At 53.3% G+C, this 16,112-nt stretch overlaps 1 protein-coding gene across 16 annotated transcripts in view; it reads left to right on the top strand.

Moving 5' to 3' along the window:
* Positions 1–16,112, top strand: part of LOC123589361 (monocyte to macrophage differentiation factor 2) — a 128,839-nt gene that overhangs the window by 26,858 nt on the left and 85,869 nt on the right. For 5 of the 16 annotated variants that reach the window (XR_006708279.1, XR_006708278.1, XM_045461367.1 and 2 more), the window contains exons 2-6: positions 981–1,062; positions 2,412–2,572; positions 5,435–5,509; positions 13,138–13,239; positions 13,918–13,987. Coding sequence is in view for 14 of the 16 variants with exons in the window: in XM_045461367.1 (XP_045317323.1) it covers positions 981–1,062; positions 2,412–2,572; positions 5,435–5,509; positions 13,138–13,239; positions 13,918–13,987 (490 nt within the window). In the remaining 2 variants the exon portion in view is untranslated. Of the gene's footprint in view, positions 1–210; positions 369–674; positions 698–980; positions 1,063–1,400; positions 1,718–2,411; positions 2,573–5,434; positions 5,510–13,137; positions 13,240–13,917; positions 13,988–14,383; positions 15,315–16,112 lie in introns of those variants that run through there. The other 11 variants (XM_045461349.1, XM_045461348.1, XM_045461351.1 and 8 more) reach the window with 8 other exon arrangements.

The raw sequence follows: 16,112 nt of genomic DNA, 5'->3' as shown, positions 1-16,112 counted from the left end.
TCCCTCCGTGAAATGGGCTCCTTTTGTGCTTTCGGAGCTCCACTGCGGAACAAAGGAGAGACTGGAGGGGCCGAGGAATCTCCCCAAGGACTCTGGAACACCAGGAGTGCATATTGCTTAAGACAGTCAACTGGCTGTTCCACGTGTGCATGTGCGTCCGGCAGAAGTGAGGGCAGATGGTCACCGAGGATGTACACACGGATGGTCACGAGGCAGAGTTCCCCACGATGGCCCCAAACTGGAAAGTCCACGTCCAGTAGATGGGGGGCATAACTGTGTGTGGAATTCCGTACGGCGATGAACACGGCCCATCACTGCGTCCAGCGACATGAATGAGTCTCGCAGCCAAAGCAGCCAGACAAAGAAGGGTCTGTGCTGTGTGATCCCATTGATGGGAAGTTCAAGAGCAGGCCAGGCTAATCTATGAGGACAGTGTCAGAGGGCGGTTTCCTTGAGGGAAGAGAGTCACTGGGAGGGGGCCTAAGGGCGCTTTCTGAGCTCGGCCCCCTCCCGGGTGGTGGTTATTCTGGTGGGTGTGCAAGTAAGAATGGGTTGGGCTGTGCCCAGGGGGAGCTGTCTGTGTGTCAGTAAGGAAAATGAGCAACAGGAAATGGAGAGAGCGCTGTATTTAGCAAAGTTGTGCAACAAATGCCACACTGGGGATTAGGCACAAAGTATTGGGTAGTCCAAACAAAGTGTAAGAGGAAGGGAGGGGGAGGGGGAGGAGGGAGATGGGAAGGCGAAGAGGGAGGGGGAGGGGAGGAGGAAGATAGGAAAGAGGGGGAGCAGGGGGAGGAAGGTGGGAGGGAGAAGGGGGTGGGAAAGAAGGGAGGGGAGAGGCAGAGGAGGGGCGATGGGGAGGGGAGGGATCTTTTTTCCCACTGAGAGGGACCTGGTCTTCAGGCCTCCTGGGGATCCTGTGACCACAGCTGCTCCCGGCTTCCTGGCCCAGCTTCCAAGAATTATGTCTCTCGTTCCAGGTTCATGAACCACCGAGTCCCCGCCCACAAGAGGTACCAGCCCACCGAGTACGAACATGCAGCCAACTGTGCCACCCATGCTGTGAGTTGGCTTTTGGGGGGCCGAGAGCTGAGAGGGGGACGCTTCCAGGTACAGGGGGAGGCAGGCTCTTTGCCCTTGGCGGGACTCAACATCTCCATTCCACGGTGATGTCCCCGCTGACATCAAGTCCTCTGCGGCCCTTGGAAGAGTGAGTGGGATCTCGAGGGAAGGCCATTTGGGGAACTTGGACTGTGGTGCTGAGCAGGCCTCCCTTTTTGCTCTTCGAACCTTCAGTGGCTCCCTAGTACCTGTACAGCATCTGGACTCCGTTACGAGCTCCCGGGCAGGTCTTAGCTCATGTGTCGGCCCACCTCCCACTGCCACACTCTTCCCCTCAGGTTCCAGCACCTGAATGCGCTGTTTCCTGGGTAGAAGGTACACCTCCATGCCTTTGCAAACGATGTTCCGTCTGCTTGGAATATTCACCGACTCCACCCCAGCCTCGCCTAAGAAATCCTCTGGGCAGTGGATCCCTTTGAGAATAACGAAAGACCTAGACCTCCCCTGTCCAGCTCGGTAGCCACTGGCCCCGTGTGGCTGTTGCGCACTTGACGTGCGGCTCGTCTGATTGGAGACGTGCTGTGCGTGCGACATACGCACCGACTCGGGAAGACCTGGCAGGAAAGACAGGATGTAAAATGTCTCCTCCAAATGTGTATGTTAATTACGTGGTCTTGTGGACCCGTCGGGCTGAACAGATAAAGTATTGACATTAACTCCACCTGTTTTTCCTTTTAAAAACGTGGCTTGCCGGAACGTCTCAAATGACCTCTGGGACTGGTGTTATCCTTCTGTTGACTGGTGTTGCCAGAGACCCTTTCTTTAGAAACAGTGCTCCCGGCACACAGATTGGGCGCACGTTCTGGGACTCCCCGCCCCCAGTGCTTCGGAGAGTTCTAGACTTCTCTCGGGAAGTGATCGATAAACCAGGATGTGACGAGTGAGGGGTTTTCCAGGCGGACCTGGTGGGGAGGGACATTTTCTTCAGGAGGCGGGGACTACGTGTGTACCGTGACCTTCTCTAGGGCTGTGCTGCCCCATGTGGTGGCCGCTGGCTCCGTGGGCTGCTGAAACAAACTGAGATCGATCGCCACGAAATAGAATTAAAAATTCGCTACCTCCCTGCTGCAGTCACGGTTCGAGTGCTCAGTGGCCACTGGTGCCTGGTGGCTCCCGTATCGGATGGTGGGGGTCTGGGACGTTACCACCTCGGAGAGAGGTTCCGATGGGCGGCGTGGATCTAGAGGAAAGGGTGGGCGGCGTGCCCAAGGAGGCTCGGGGTCTCCGTCCCTCCCCGGATTCCACACGGGAGGCTGGTCCTGCAACACCTGTTTCCACTCTGCTTCCAGCTCTGGATCATTCCCAGCATCCTCGGCAGCTCCAACCTCTACTTCCTGTCGGATGACGACTGGGAGACCATCTCTGCCTGGATCTACGGCCTCGGCCTCTGTGGGCTGTTCGTGGTGTCCACTGTGTTCCACACGATCTCCTGGAAGAAGAGACACCTCAGGTGCGTTCTGCCTGGCCCACGGGAGGGGTGTGTGCCAGGCGGGGTGGCCAGGGCAGGGGGCGTGGCTGGCTGAGCCAGGAGGGGCCCGGGGCGGTGATCTTTGCCTCTGCGGGCTGGGGTCGGATCCCGCCTGGGCAGATCACCTCACCCACATGAGGCTCGTTTGCTCCCCTGTGGGCACCTCGGAGAGCCAGCCCCCGGCTCCCAGGGTCGTTCGGAGAGATCCTCGAACCATCAGAATGACCGTCCCCTTGTGGGCACCACCCCAGGTTCCGGGTCCTGTGCAGACATCACCCCTGATCTCTTCAGTAGTTCTGTGGTGTAGGCGTTAGTCTGGGGTTTGTATTTATTTTTATTGGTTAGTATTATTTTTTCTTTTTCTTCTTTTTAATTTTGGAGAGAGAGAGCGCGAGTGAGCAGGGAGAGGGACAGAGAGAATGTTAAGCAGGCTCCAAGCTCAGCGCAGAGCCCGATGTGGGGCTCAGTCCCCTGAACCGTGAGATCATGACCTGAGCTGAAGTCACAAGTCAGATGCTCAATCGACTGAGCCACCTAGGCACCTCTCTTTTTTTTAACGTTCATTTTTGAGGGACAGAGAGCACATGTGGGGGAGTGGCAGAGAGAGAGGGGGACAGAGGACCCCAAGAGGGTTCTGTGATGACAGCAGAGAGCCCGATGCGGGGCCTGAGCTCACGAACTGCGAGGTCATGACCTGAGCTGAAGTCGGACACTTCACCAACTGACCCACCCAGGCGCCCCTCTTTGCTTTTAATTTTTAAAAACACTGTGGTGAATACACATAATGTAAATTGACTACCTTGACCAGTCTCAGGTGTCCCTCTCAGGGGCATTAAACACAGTCACATGGTTGTGCAGTCACCACCAGCATCTCCAGAACTTTCTTCATCTTCCGGAACTGAAGCTCTGTCCCCTTTAAACACTCACTCCCCACCCCTCCGCCAGCCCCTGGCACCCCCCATCCTGCCTTCTGTCTCTGTGAATCTGACTCCTTGGGGACCTCATATAAAGCAACCATACTGTGTGTCCTCTTGTGTGTTGAAGTTACTGCCCGCATAACCAGTGGTGTCATTGTGTTGCCCGTGGCTGTCCACGTCTGTCACGGAGTGGATGAACATAATAGTACCTATCTTCTAGGCGGGATTAAAGAGTTATTGGTCACAAATTGCTTAGACCAGTGCTCTGCTTATGGTCCCTGCCCTATACGGACTAGCTGTGGTTACCGCTTTTATTTCTAGGGAGACGTGAAGTTAAACCATATATAGAATCACTGGTCGGATTTATTGAGAGCTGAAGTTTGCTGGACAGAACCACGCCTCGTATTAGTTACCTATCGCTCTGTAACGCATGACCCTAAATCACAGAGGTTTTGAGTAACTGGAAACCTTGGCTATCTCTCAAAGCTTCGGAGTCAGGATTTCAGGAGCTTAACTGCCTGCCTGTGGTTCTCGATCTCTGGGGGAGTCGAGGTGCTGGGCCTCGGGGCTGCTCTCATCTGAAGGCTTGGCTGGGGCTGGGGCCGCTTGCAAGGTGGCTCCCTCACCTGGTTGGCAGGTTGCTGCTGGATGTTTACGGGGTGCTCAGTGCTTCCCACATGGGCCTCTCCACAGACATGTGGCTCATTTCTCCCAAAGTTAGTGTTCCAAGAGGACAAGGCAGAGGCGATAATATCTTTTAGGATCTAGACTCAGAAATCACACGCCATCCTTTCCGCAGTCCCCTGTCGGTTACATGTGTTTGCCTTATTCATCGTGGGAGGGGGCTACACATGGGTGGGCTTACCAGAAGGTGGGGCTCTTCGGGCACCATTTTGGAGGTTGGTTACCACACCGGGCAAACGTATGGAGGATTCCAGTTTGCTCCTCAACGTGAGGTCACAACAAAAACAGCCAGTGTTTGTTGAGTACTTCTTAGGCGTGCAAAGTACCAGCTCACTTAACCCTCACGGCCAGCCCGTGACAGGCTGCGGATATCCTCCCTGCTTGACAGATGAGAGAGCCGAGGCTGAGAGATGGTGAGGAGCTAGGTCAAGGTCAAACAGTCCCTAAGTGGTAAGGTTGGGACTCGAACCCAGGCCTTCTGGCTCCAGAGCCTGGATCTGAACCAGGAGGCCAGGCCCCAGAGGGTCTTTGAGGTCGGAGGGCGCACATAGTTTTCGGCGGGGGGCACATGGTTTTGTTGGTGTTGCGTTTTGTTTTAACCACCAGATTCGTTCATCATTTGAAATCTTTTGAAAAGCCCAGTGTATAAAGCCAAAATGCAGGGGCGTCTGAGTGCCTCAGTCAGTTAAGGGTCTGACTCTTGATTTTGGCTCAGGTCATGATCTCGTGGTTCCTGAGTTCGAGCCCCACATCCGGCTCTGTGCTGACGAGCCCAGAGCCTGTTTGGAATTCTCTCCTCCACCCCACCCCCCGCCTCTCCCCTGCTCGCCTCTCTTTCTCTTTTTTATGTGAACACACGTGTGTGTGTCTCTCTCAAAATAAGTAAATAAACTAAAAAAAAAAAAAAAGCCAAACTGCAGAGTTGCTGTGATTCAAGTGCAGGCGAGGGGGTCCATCCTTACCCTTGAGGAGAAGGGGGGTCCTCCGAGAGACCTGCGGGGGTTCTCCATTCAACTCCCAGGGTCATGGGGAGCCTGGTTTGAAAACCACTGCTCTGGTCACTCACAGATGGGGACCCGGAAGCCCAGAGGTCGTGGCTGGGTAGAGGTGAGCCCGCCCCCAGCCCGGACTCTTCCCCACCTGTGGGGAAGCATGTTTGTCCAGGGTGTGGCTCTGGGGCCCTGACCCGGACCCGGACCCGGACCCGGACCCTGACCCTGACCCTGACCCTTCTCTGCTCCAGGATGGCGGAACGTTGCCTGCACATGTTCGACCGCATGGTCATCTACTTCTTCATAGCGGCCTCCTACGCGCCCTGGTGAGCATCTCTGGCCGTTCCCGGGAAGGGCTGGCTTCTTCTCTTTTCTCTGAATTTCTTTTTTTTTTTTTTTTTTTTTTTTCAACGTTTATTTCTTTTTGGGACAGAGAGAGACAGAGCATGAACGGGGGAGGGGCAGAGAGAGAGGGAGACACAGAATCGGAAACAGGCTCCTGGCTCTGAGCCATCAGCCCAGAGCCCGACGCGGGGCTCGAACTCACCGACTGCGAGATCGTGACCTGGCTGAAGTCGGACGCTCAACCGACTGCGCCACCCAGGCGCCCCTCTGAATTTCTTTTTGTATTTGGCTGGGTGACATGCTGGCTCGGCACAAAAGGGTGTGGGTAAAAAGATGCCCTCCGCCCATTCTCCTTCTAGAAGCGACTACGTGTTACCAGTTTCTTGTGTGTGTTTCCAGAGTTACTTTGTGCTAAAAGAGCACATGTGTGCACACGTACGTACGTGCGTAGTGATTTGTAAATGTATATGTTTATACTTCTATTTTTCCTCCAACTTTCAGAACAAAAGGGAAGGATACCATACAAACTGCAAATTGCATTTGTTCTCGGTAATGTTGCCAGGGACACCTCTCTACATTAGTAGATTGAAGTGCGGCTTTTTTTTTTTTTAACGTTGATTTATTTTTGAGAGAGAGGGAGAGAGAGAGAGTGAGAGTGTGCGAGCATGAGAGGGCCAGAAAGAGGGAGACAGAGGATCCAAAGCAGGCTCTGTGCTGTGATCGCAGAGCCCGACGTGGGGCTCGAACTCATGAACCGTGAGATCATGACCTGAGCCAAAGTCAAGAGTCGACTGCTTAACTGACTATGCCACCCAGGTGCCCCAAGATTTTCCCAATCTTTTCTTTTTTCTTTGTTTTTTTTTTTAAGTTTTTAAAAATGTTTATTTATTCTTGAGAGAGGGGGAGACAAAGCGTGAGTGGTGGGGGGGACCAGAGAGAGGAAGACACAGAATCCGAAGCAGGCTCCAGGCTCTGAGCTGTCAGCACAGAGCCCGACGTGGGGCTCGAACTCACAAACCGTGAGGTCATCACCTGAGCCGAAGTTGGAGGACGCTTAACTGACTGAACCACCCAGGCGCCCCTTCCCAATCTTTTATTTCTTTCTACAGCAGCATACTGTTTCCTGGCCGTCCCCTGTATGTGGGTATTTATGGCAGTGGGACGGTCCACCCCTTTGCCAAGAGAGACAGAACCTCAGTGAATCTTGTTGTTTGTGTATCATTTAGCACACACGCATGGATATGTTGGCTCAAATCGTATGAATTGCTGAGACGCGGCCTTTTCTGACCTACAAAAACAGCAGCTTTGTGTGGTCAAGCCTGATCTTTGTCTGATAAATGCAGGACTTGAACTCTTGGGCGGCAGGGAGTGAACCTTTGTAATTTGGTTAACTATTGCCAGATCACCACACATGGTATCAGTTTTAAACTCCCTCAGCGAGTGACCTGGGGTTTTCCACCTTGATTTAGTAGTAAATCCGGAAAGTTCTGAAATAAACACTAAGCTTCAGGCCACACCCGGGGCGCCTGAGTGGCTCAGTCAGGCTAAGCAGCCCGTTCTTGATTTCCACTCAGGTTGTGATCTCATGGTTGGTGAGTCTGAGGCCCACACTGGGCTGTGTGCTCATAGCGTGGAGCCTGCTTTGGATCCTCTGTCTTCCTATCTCTGCCCCTCCCCTGCACACTCTCCCCCCTCCCCCCCACCTTCTCTCTCAAAAATAAATAGACATTTAAAAATTTGGGGGAAAAAGCTTCAGGCCATGCTCTACAAGTCTGGGGAGGCAGCTGAGCCATTGCACTCATGGTTGGTGAATGCATACCGTGTGGCCGGGTGACGGTGGGCGTTTGGACCCCGAGGGTCTGGCTGGTGGATGGACATCTGGGACAGGACAGTGATGGCGTGGTAAGACAGCCCCGTGTGTGTGCAGCTGTGGGAGCTCAGAGGAGGTGCTGCTGTGGCGTGGGGGCTTTGGGAGGGCCGCCTGGAGGAGGTGTGCCGCTCTCAGAACGTGCGTGTGGGCTTCTGAAGGGTGGGGAGCCACGGGAAGGTTCGTTCTGTTTTTGCCTGGGAAATTTCTTTATTTCTTTTTTTAAATTTTTTTTTTTAACGTTTATTTATTTTTGAGACAGAGAGAGACAGAGCATGAACGGGGGAGGGGCAGAGAGAGAGGGAGACACAGAATCGGAAGCAGGCTCCAGGCTCTGAGCCATCAGCCCAGAGCCCGACGCGGGGCTCGAACTCATGGACCGTGAGATTGTGACCTGAGCCGAAGTCGGACGCTTAAATGACTGAGCCACCCAGGCGCGCCTCTTTCTTTTTTTAAAATGTTTATTTTTTTTTATTCTGAGAGGCAGAGACAGAGCACAAGCCGGGGAGGGGCAGAGAGAGGGAGACACCGAATCTGAAGCAGGCTCCGGGCTCTGAGCTGTCAGCACAGAGTCCCACGCAGGGCTCGAACCCACGAACCGTGAGATAGATCGTGACCTGAGCTGAAGTCAGATGCTTAACCTACTGAGCTCTGCTCGCCTGGGAAACTTCTATTTTTGGCCGTCATAAGTGAGGCGTTCTCTTTCGTTATGTGTGCTGATGAGTGGGTTTTGTGTGTGTACGCAAAGGCTGTTGCTTTAGGAAACACGTCTCAGTGTGGGTGCCGTGCCTGCAGAGTGTGCACCCGTGTCCCTGTGCAAAATAAGCCGATTTTCACACACAGCGGCCCGCACCCAGCTGAAGCAGACCACGTCCAGGGCCCTCGTCCCCCTCCAGGTTACCACAGCCCCGACACCTGTCGCCATACGATAGTTTTGCCTGATTGCTTATTTCGTGTCAGTGGCGTCCTCGTCCTTTCGGATCCCGCTTCTTCCACGGAGCACGTGCCCGGTGAGACCCACGGAGTCACGGTTGCCGCCCACCCGCTACTCTCCCTGCCGGACAGTGTTCTGGGGGCCGCACCTCAGGTGTCCATGCTCCTGTGGCAGGCTTTGCGTGGTGCCCAGGTTTTGGGGAGATTATGGAACCATGGTTTTCTGGCTGTTCTCATACCAGTGTGGAGGCAGACGGGGTGTAGATGGGAGGCTGCTCGGGCTGTTCTCCGGGGCGATGGGGGTTTGAAGAAGGGCTTCGATGTGGTCTTACTGTTTGGACCAAAGGGTCGCTTGGGAGCGTGGAGGTGCGGGGGAGGCTGACCCAAGGACCTAGGGGAAAAGACGCTTGTAGGGCACTGAGTAGACAGACTCGCCGAAGGCGGGTGGGGGTGCAAGCGTCAAGGTTTCCTGGGTTGGTCTCCGCCCCTCCCCCCCCCCCCCCAGCTGCCCCAGAAACCGGCCCCGCTGCTGCCTGCCTGGGGACAGGGCAGACGGTGCCCCATGACCAGCTGGGCTTCAGGACAGGAGGGGACCTGCATCTGTCCCCAAAACCAGTATGCTTCTGACCGTCGGATGCTCAGGTGGGCAGGCACATGTCTGGAGGCTTCTAGAATAAGCACGGGTCCTGGGGGAGGGGCAGCCTGCTGGAGCAGGCCAGGAGCAGGAGAGAGACCCCAGGAGCCACAGGAGGAGGGAGCTCATTCCACGCAGCCAGCTGTGGTCAGCCCCGGTGTGCCCGGCGCACCACCTGCGGTTGCCAGGAACCAGGCGATGTCAGGTTTCCTTTTGGATGTGGCCGAGTGGAGTGGAGCTAAGTTTGGTGCTCGGCTGCAGTAACTATCTTTGACATGGATTTCTAGAACGATCCGTGGACTGTCCTCCCCTCTGCTGATTTAATCCCTGCGTTTCTCTTCTTTACCCCCGGCTGCGGCTGACTGGGCCCGGGCTCTGTCCCGGTCCTGTGCCGGCGGCTGAGGATAAGGCCGTAAGCCAAGGTACCGGCTCTCTCCCCTTATGGGACTTAGGGTCTCACAGGGAACGCAGTCGTTGGCTGTCCCAATACCGAGCCAGGAGATGAACCACAACGGTGGTTAAGTGCCGCGAACAAGGGGAGCGGGTAACGTGCCTTGGGTCTGCGAGCCGTTCAGGAGGAAGAATGAGCAGAACACGGGGGTCGATTGGATGTGAGGGAGGAGATAGAGAAGGTTGGTGACCAGTTTCCCGGCTGGAAAACTGACCACCTGGGTGCCTGGTGAAAAGGGGACATGGGACAGGTGGTGTACATTCCTTTGGTGGGAACTTTTTTTGTTTTTAATTAAAAGAAAAAATTAAGTTTATTTATTTTTGAGAGAGACAGAAACAGTATGGGGGGGGGGAAGGGCAGCTAGAGAGGTAGAGAGAGAATCCCAAGCAGGCTGTGCGGTGCCCGCACAGAGCCTGATGTGGGGCTTGAACCCGAGAAGCCACGAGATCGTGACCTGAGCCGAAATCAAGTCAGTCGCTTAACCGACTGAGCCACCCAGGCGCCCCTGGTGGGTACTTTTCATTGAATTGCTCTGGTTCTCAAGCTGTTTTCTGCGGAGGCCTGGAGGTACCCAGAGGACCACGGGGGGTGGGGGTGTGAATGACCGTGGGTTCCCCCCATCCTTGCCTCAGTCAGAAAACCCCATTTTTTTGTGTTTGTTTTTGATAGCTTGGATGTAGGTCCACGTGTAAGATTCCTGCACACAGTCTTTATTTAAATAAAGGGTGTAGGGGCGCCTGGGTGGCGCAGTCGGTTGAGCGTCCGACTTCAGCCAGGTCACGATCTCGCGGTCCGTGAGTTCGAGCCCCGCGTCGGGCTCTGGGCTGATGGCTCAGAGCCTGGAGCCTGTTTCCGATTCTGTGTCTCCCTCTCTCTCTGCCCCTCCCCCGTTCATGCTCTGTCTCTCTCTGTCCCAAAAATAAATAAACGTTGAAAAAAAAATTTTTTTTAAATAAAGGGTGTAAAAGATGGTTGAAGGGCTCTGGCGTGGTAGAGAGAGAACAGCAGAAATATTTGTTGGAAGTTCAGCACATTTTTTTTAGGCGGGGGAAGGGTTCATTTTCTTCTGTTAAAGTCAAGTTGAAATTCTCTGTGATATTTTAGTAAAAAATGTGGTTGATGCTCACTCCTTCCTCACCCTTGACCTCCATACTAGCCCATTCTCCTTCTATCCCTTCCTCCGCCCACGCCCTCCATCCCATCTCTACTCATTCTCCTACCCATTGGCCTATGTTGTGTCTGTTTGGAGATCTAGAAAGATCTTCACTGATGGTTCTTTTGGGTAATGAGTCAAGTTATTTATTTATTTTTACCTTTAAGGTTTTTAGTGTAACTTCTTTTTTGTTGTTGTTTATTTATTTGAGAGAGAGTGTAAGTGGTAGAGGGAGAGAAAGAATCTAAAGCAGACTCCGTGCCCAGTGCGGAGCCCGACTGGGGGCTCCATCTCACGACCCCGAGATGGTGACCTGAGTCGAAGCCGAGAGTCGGATGCTTAACTGACTGAGCCACCCAAGGTGCCCTGACTTAACTTTTTTTTTTTTTAATTTAAATCTAAGTTAATATATAGTGTAGTAAGATTTCAGGAATAGAATTTAATGATGTGTCACTTACATATAACCCCTGGTGCTGATTCCAACAAGTGCCCTCCTTGATGTCCCTTGCCCATTTAGCCCATCCCCCACCCCTCTCCCCTCCAGCAACCCTCAGTTTGTTCTCTGTATTTAAGAGTCTCTTGTGGTTTGTCCCCCTCCCTGTGTTTATCTTACTTTTCCTTCCCTTGCCCTGTGTTCCTCTGTTTTGTTTCTTAAATTCCACATGTGAGTGAAATCGTGTGTCTTTGTCTATTTCACTAAACATAATACATACACTCTAGTTCCATCCACGTTGTTGCAAATGGTAAGATTTCAATCTTTTGGATCTCCGGGTGATGTTCCTGTGTATTTACCACCTTTTCTTTATCCATTTGTCAGTCGATGGACATCCAACTTAACTTCTTTATAATGACAAATGGACTCTGAGCCACTTGCTTTTTTGTGGGGACAGGGAGGGCAGAGGTTTTACATAAGGTATTCTCACTCCAGAAATTCACTCGAGAAAAAAGTGAAAGGACCCCTCCGCACCCCCCCCCCCCCCCCCCCCCCGCTGCCAAACCACAACCATCATTGACTGCCCCTTTCTAGATGGAGCTCCTGCGTCCCCGTCGACAAGGGACTCGGGTCAGTGTCTGTGCATTTACAGGTCTGTCTTCACATATGCAGATAATACAGCCCTGCTGTTCTCCACTCGCTCCCCACCCCAACACCTGCCGACATGCCTTGGAGATGTATGCACCTAGTTGCAGATGGTTCTATTTTCAAACCGCTCTGACGGGTAATTTGGTATAAAGAATTAATAATAGGAGATTGGAATAGTGGAGAATTGGTTAACCAGCGTCAGTGACAAATCCAGAGAAGCCAGGAGCGGCAGATACAAGGGACAACTATGGACCTGTCCCTCCGTCCAGGGCAGACCTCCCACCTCATTGGAAAGGGTCTGGTCTTTTTTTTTTTTTTTAATGTTTATTTGTTTTTGAGAGAGAGAGAGAGAGTGAGCAAGACCACAGGCAGAGGAAGGGCAGAGAGAAAGAGGGAGACACAGAATCCGAAGCAGGCTCCGGGTTCTGAGCTATCAGCACAGAGCCCCACGCAGGGCTTGAACTCACGAACCATGAGATCATGACCTGAGCCAAAGTCGCTTAACCAACTGAGCCACCCAGGCGCCCCAAAAAGGGTCCGGTCTTTGCGCACGGGATGGCAGAGAGTCTCCTGAGGGGCCTGTGGGTGCAGCTTGCTGGAAATCAGCCCTCTGGGGTGCCGGGAGAGGCCAGCCACAGGAGGTACCGAGCTTCAGCACTTGCTCTGTGCCGGGGAAGCTGCTGTTTGCTGGGTGCTCCTGGAGCCAGCAGCTAGAGAGGCCCTGCAGGAACCTAGAGCGTTTCGGTGCGGTTCAGTCGTGCAGACAGCTGCTCAGGGTGAAGGTCAGACAGCTTGCTGGACGGGAGTCCCTGACGGGGGAGGGGGCCCCATGTGCAGGTGTGTGGGGCTGAAGACAGGGTGCGGGGAGCAGCCCCCTGGCCTGGGCCACGGGTCTGCAGCATCCGGGACCTGCCGCTGTACCGCCGGCACCCAGGTCAACACCTGGAGAACAGCTGAGGCCAAGTGCTGGAGAAAGCCGTGCCCCGCCAGGCAGCTCGCCCTGGGGAAACAGCCTGGCCGAGCAGTGGAGAGAAAAGCCTGCTCCCCAGAGAATGTGGTGGGAGGACCGCAGGGGTCTGGAAGGAAGAGCCTTTCCTCCTGTGAAGCGTCTTCACTGCACTCCCCGACAAAGCCCAACATCGTGCCTGCGGCCGGGGAAGAATGGACTCGGTCCGGCTCCCTTCTCTCCGTTATCTCAGAGCAGGCAGAAAGTGGGGGTTTGGAGCTGAGAGGCAGGAAGTTGATAACCAGTCCCGCTTCCCCTCCTGGCAGACGTTTGGGTACCTTCTGGCTCTTCCTGTGTGGTCCGTGCTGTGATGAATGTCCTTTCTGAGCTGTGTGCACGTACCAAACAGCGTTTCTTGGGTTTTTCCATGACAGCCCATGGCCCTTCTGGGGAGCCTTAGGGCACAGGCTTTCTCCGGGGTCAGCCTTCCTGTGGCAGGGAAGGGACCAACCCCCCTCAGGCTGTGCCCTCGGCTCTCTCCCAGGTTGAACCTTCGGGAGCTGGGCCCCTGGGCCTCGCATATGCGTTGGCTGGTCTGGATCATGGCCTCTGTGGGCACCGTCTATGTCTTCTTCTTCCATGAGCGGTAAGCCAGGGCTGGGGGGGCGGGGGTGGGAGTGGGAGCCCAGGGGAGGCGGGGCCTCCTCTCTGCTCCTGGGGAGATGAGACCCCCCAAGATGACTCCGAAGCGTGACGGCACTGCTCTGCCTGACATCCTGGGGCTCGGGCCCGTGGATGGCCCCAAGGCCACAGCCTGTAGGGTCAATCTGAAGAGGTTTTTGAAAAGGCCCTGTGGGTCACGTGTTACCCACCTTCCCTAAACCGGGTTAGCAGATGACGGGGACTCCCTTTACTTCCGTCCTGTTGTCGGGTGAGGAAAGAAACCGAGAAGCCAAAGGGAACAGTTGACTTCCTGGCACACAGGTGTCAGTCGATGTGGCCACTCGGGTGGATGGAAGGCGGCTGCTTGGGCCCAGCGGGAGGAGGTGCTCAGGTGACACGGTAATGACCGTCCGGGCTGGAGCGTGGCAAGCGCCCACACGCGTGCCACACTCAGCATTGGCAATCCTGGCCTGTCCTCGCGAGGGCGGAAACCAGGACCACCCAGTTCCGCCAGCACCTGCTGCGTGTAGCTGGGTGGCATCTGAGCCGAGGAGTGCTGGGCAGAGGGTGGAGTCCTCCTCACTCGGTCAGGGGTCCCCTCCTACCCAGCACGGGGAGCCTTATGCTGTCCCGAGGCCCAGATGGCTTGTCTTCCCGCCAGGTACAAGCTCGTGGAGCTGCTCTGCTATGTTATCATGGGCTTCTTCCCCGCCCTGGTCATCCTCTCAATGGTAAGTACCACCCACCTGGCCTGGGGGCTCCCAGCTGGCCGGAGGGACCCGGGGTGACTCTCGGGGTTGTCCAGTTGGAGCCCCTCCTCTGGCACACGGGCAGAGTGAGGCCTAGAGGGGCCGTAGAGCATGCAGCTTAATCCTGGGGGGGGGGGGGGCTCGACTCCTCGGCTCTGCAGCACCGACTCTGCCCAACCTCCAGTGAGCTGTGACCCTCCACGCTTCACCCCTGCTGTGTGTTTAAGGATTAAATCCCACGGAGAGGGATTAGAATGGTGCGTGGGACGTAGTACCCAGTTGCTAAATTAAATCTGTATAATAACATCCCTGGGCACGGAGGCAGAGCCGAGGTTCAGGACTTAATGATTACCCCCTTTGGTGTTGCCACATCCTAAGCTCCCAAACCAAGCCCAGAAAGGGCAACCAGGTTCCTTCACTGCACACTTTCTGAGCCCATATGGAGCGCGGGAGGCGTACCCACAGGATCCAGCGTCCTTGCCCCGGGCGTCACTGGAGATGGGCACCGAGAGGGGATGCGGCCGGCAGCGATTTTGTGGCCCCTGAGTGGCCAGGCCAGGGTTTATCCCCATAACATCAGACTGTGGGGCATAGGATCTCCGGGTAGCTTTGCCCAGCCTGTGAGGGGCAGAGCCTTGCAGGGAGAGGACTGAGGCCCCCGCCCAGGAAGAGAAGAAGCTGGGTGGCCGTGCATGGACCCTGTCTCCTCCCTGACCCTCAGTTGCCCCATCTGTGAGGTGGGCACAGTAAATTCAGCCTGCCCGGTACCCTCCCTAGGCCAAGTAACAGTTTATTATTTTTATACTGTTATTGTTGGTTGATGTCAAAAGGATATTCAGTGAAATCTCACAGGTTTGTTTGTTTGTTTGTTTTTTAAATTGTATGGGTTTTATCCTAAGCGTTATGGTTAGGAAGGTCTTCCTTTCCCCAAGTTTAGGGATAACAGTCACCCGTATTTTCTCCTGTTTCTTTTATGGTTTAACCTTTAATAGGTAACTTTTCTTCTAACTCTTGTTTCTCCTGTACGTGGTGATTCCTCCCCGAATACTTAGCCAGTGATGTCCATTATCTGCCGTTGAAAACCGCTGTGTGAAACTGTTAAATTCATGCATATATGTGCGTCTGCTTCCGAGATTTCAATTCTGTTTCATCAAGGGGACTGTCTCTATCCTGGCACCAGACCATTTTACTTAGTGTAGCTTAATTGCGTTTTAATCCGTGGCCCCATTAGTCCTCCTGCTCAGCATTTTCCCGACGATTTGTATTTATTCTTACAGGTTGCTTTTTCCCCCCTCCAAGTTTATTTTCATTTAAGTACGTATATTTAAGTTATCTATTAAATATTAAATTATGTAACTCATATTAAATATTTTCAAGTTTCTAAAGTTAAATTATTTAAATTGCTTTTTAAATTTAAAAAAAATTTATGAAGTGTATTAAATTAAATATTACACTATATAATTTATATTAAATAAATATTTTTAAAGTTTTAAAAATCTTAAACGTACTTTAAATGTATTCTAAAATTTTTAAAAATCTTATGAAGTATATTCAGCATCACACTGTGTATTTTATATTAAATATTTTAAAATAAAAAAATTTTTAATATGTAAACTTATTTAAAACATTTTATGATGGGGCGCCTGGGTGGCGCAGTCGGTTAAGCGTCCGACTTCAGCCAGGTCACGATCTCGCGGTCCGTGGGTTCGAGCCCCGTGTCGGGCTCTGGGCTGATGGCTCAGAGCCTGGAGCCTGTTTCCAATTCTGTGTCTCCCTCTCTCTCTGCCCCTCCCCCGTTCATGCTCTGTCTCTCTCTGTCCCAAAAATAAATAAACGTTGAAAAAAAAAAAAAAAAAACATTTTATGAATTAGGGGAGACTGGGTAGCTCAGTCCGACTCTTGATTTAGGCTCGGGTCATGATCTCGTGGTTTGTGAGTTTGAGCCCTGCATCTGAGGCTGTCAGCACAGAGCCTGCTTGGGATTCTCTCTTCTCCCTCTGTCTGCCGTTCCCCTGCTCATGCTCTCTCTCTCTCCAAATAAAAGTTAAAAAAAAGTATGAATTATATTAAACTAAATATTACACTGTATAATTTATATTACCAAAAA

The sequence above is a fragment of the Leopardus geoffroyi genome, chromosome E3 (genome assembly GCF_018350155.1).
Source record: "Leopardus geoffroyi isolate Oge1 chromosome E3, O.geoffroyi_Oge1_pat1.0, whole genome shotgun sequence".
In the NCBI taxonomy this organism is placed as follows: domain Eukaryota; kingdom Metazoa; phylum Chordata; class Mammalia; order Carnivora; family Felidae; genus Leopardus; species Leopardus geoffroyi.
This window is presented reverse-complemented; position numbering and strand designations above follow the sequence as displayed.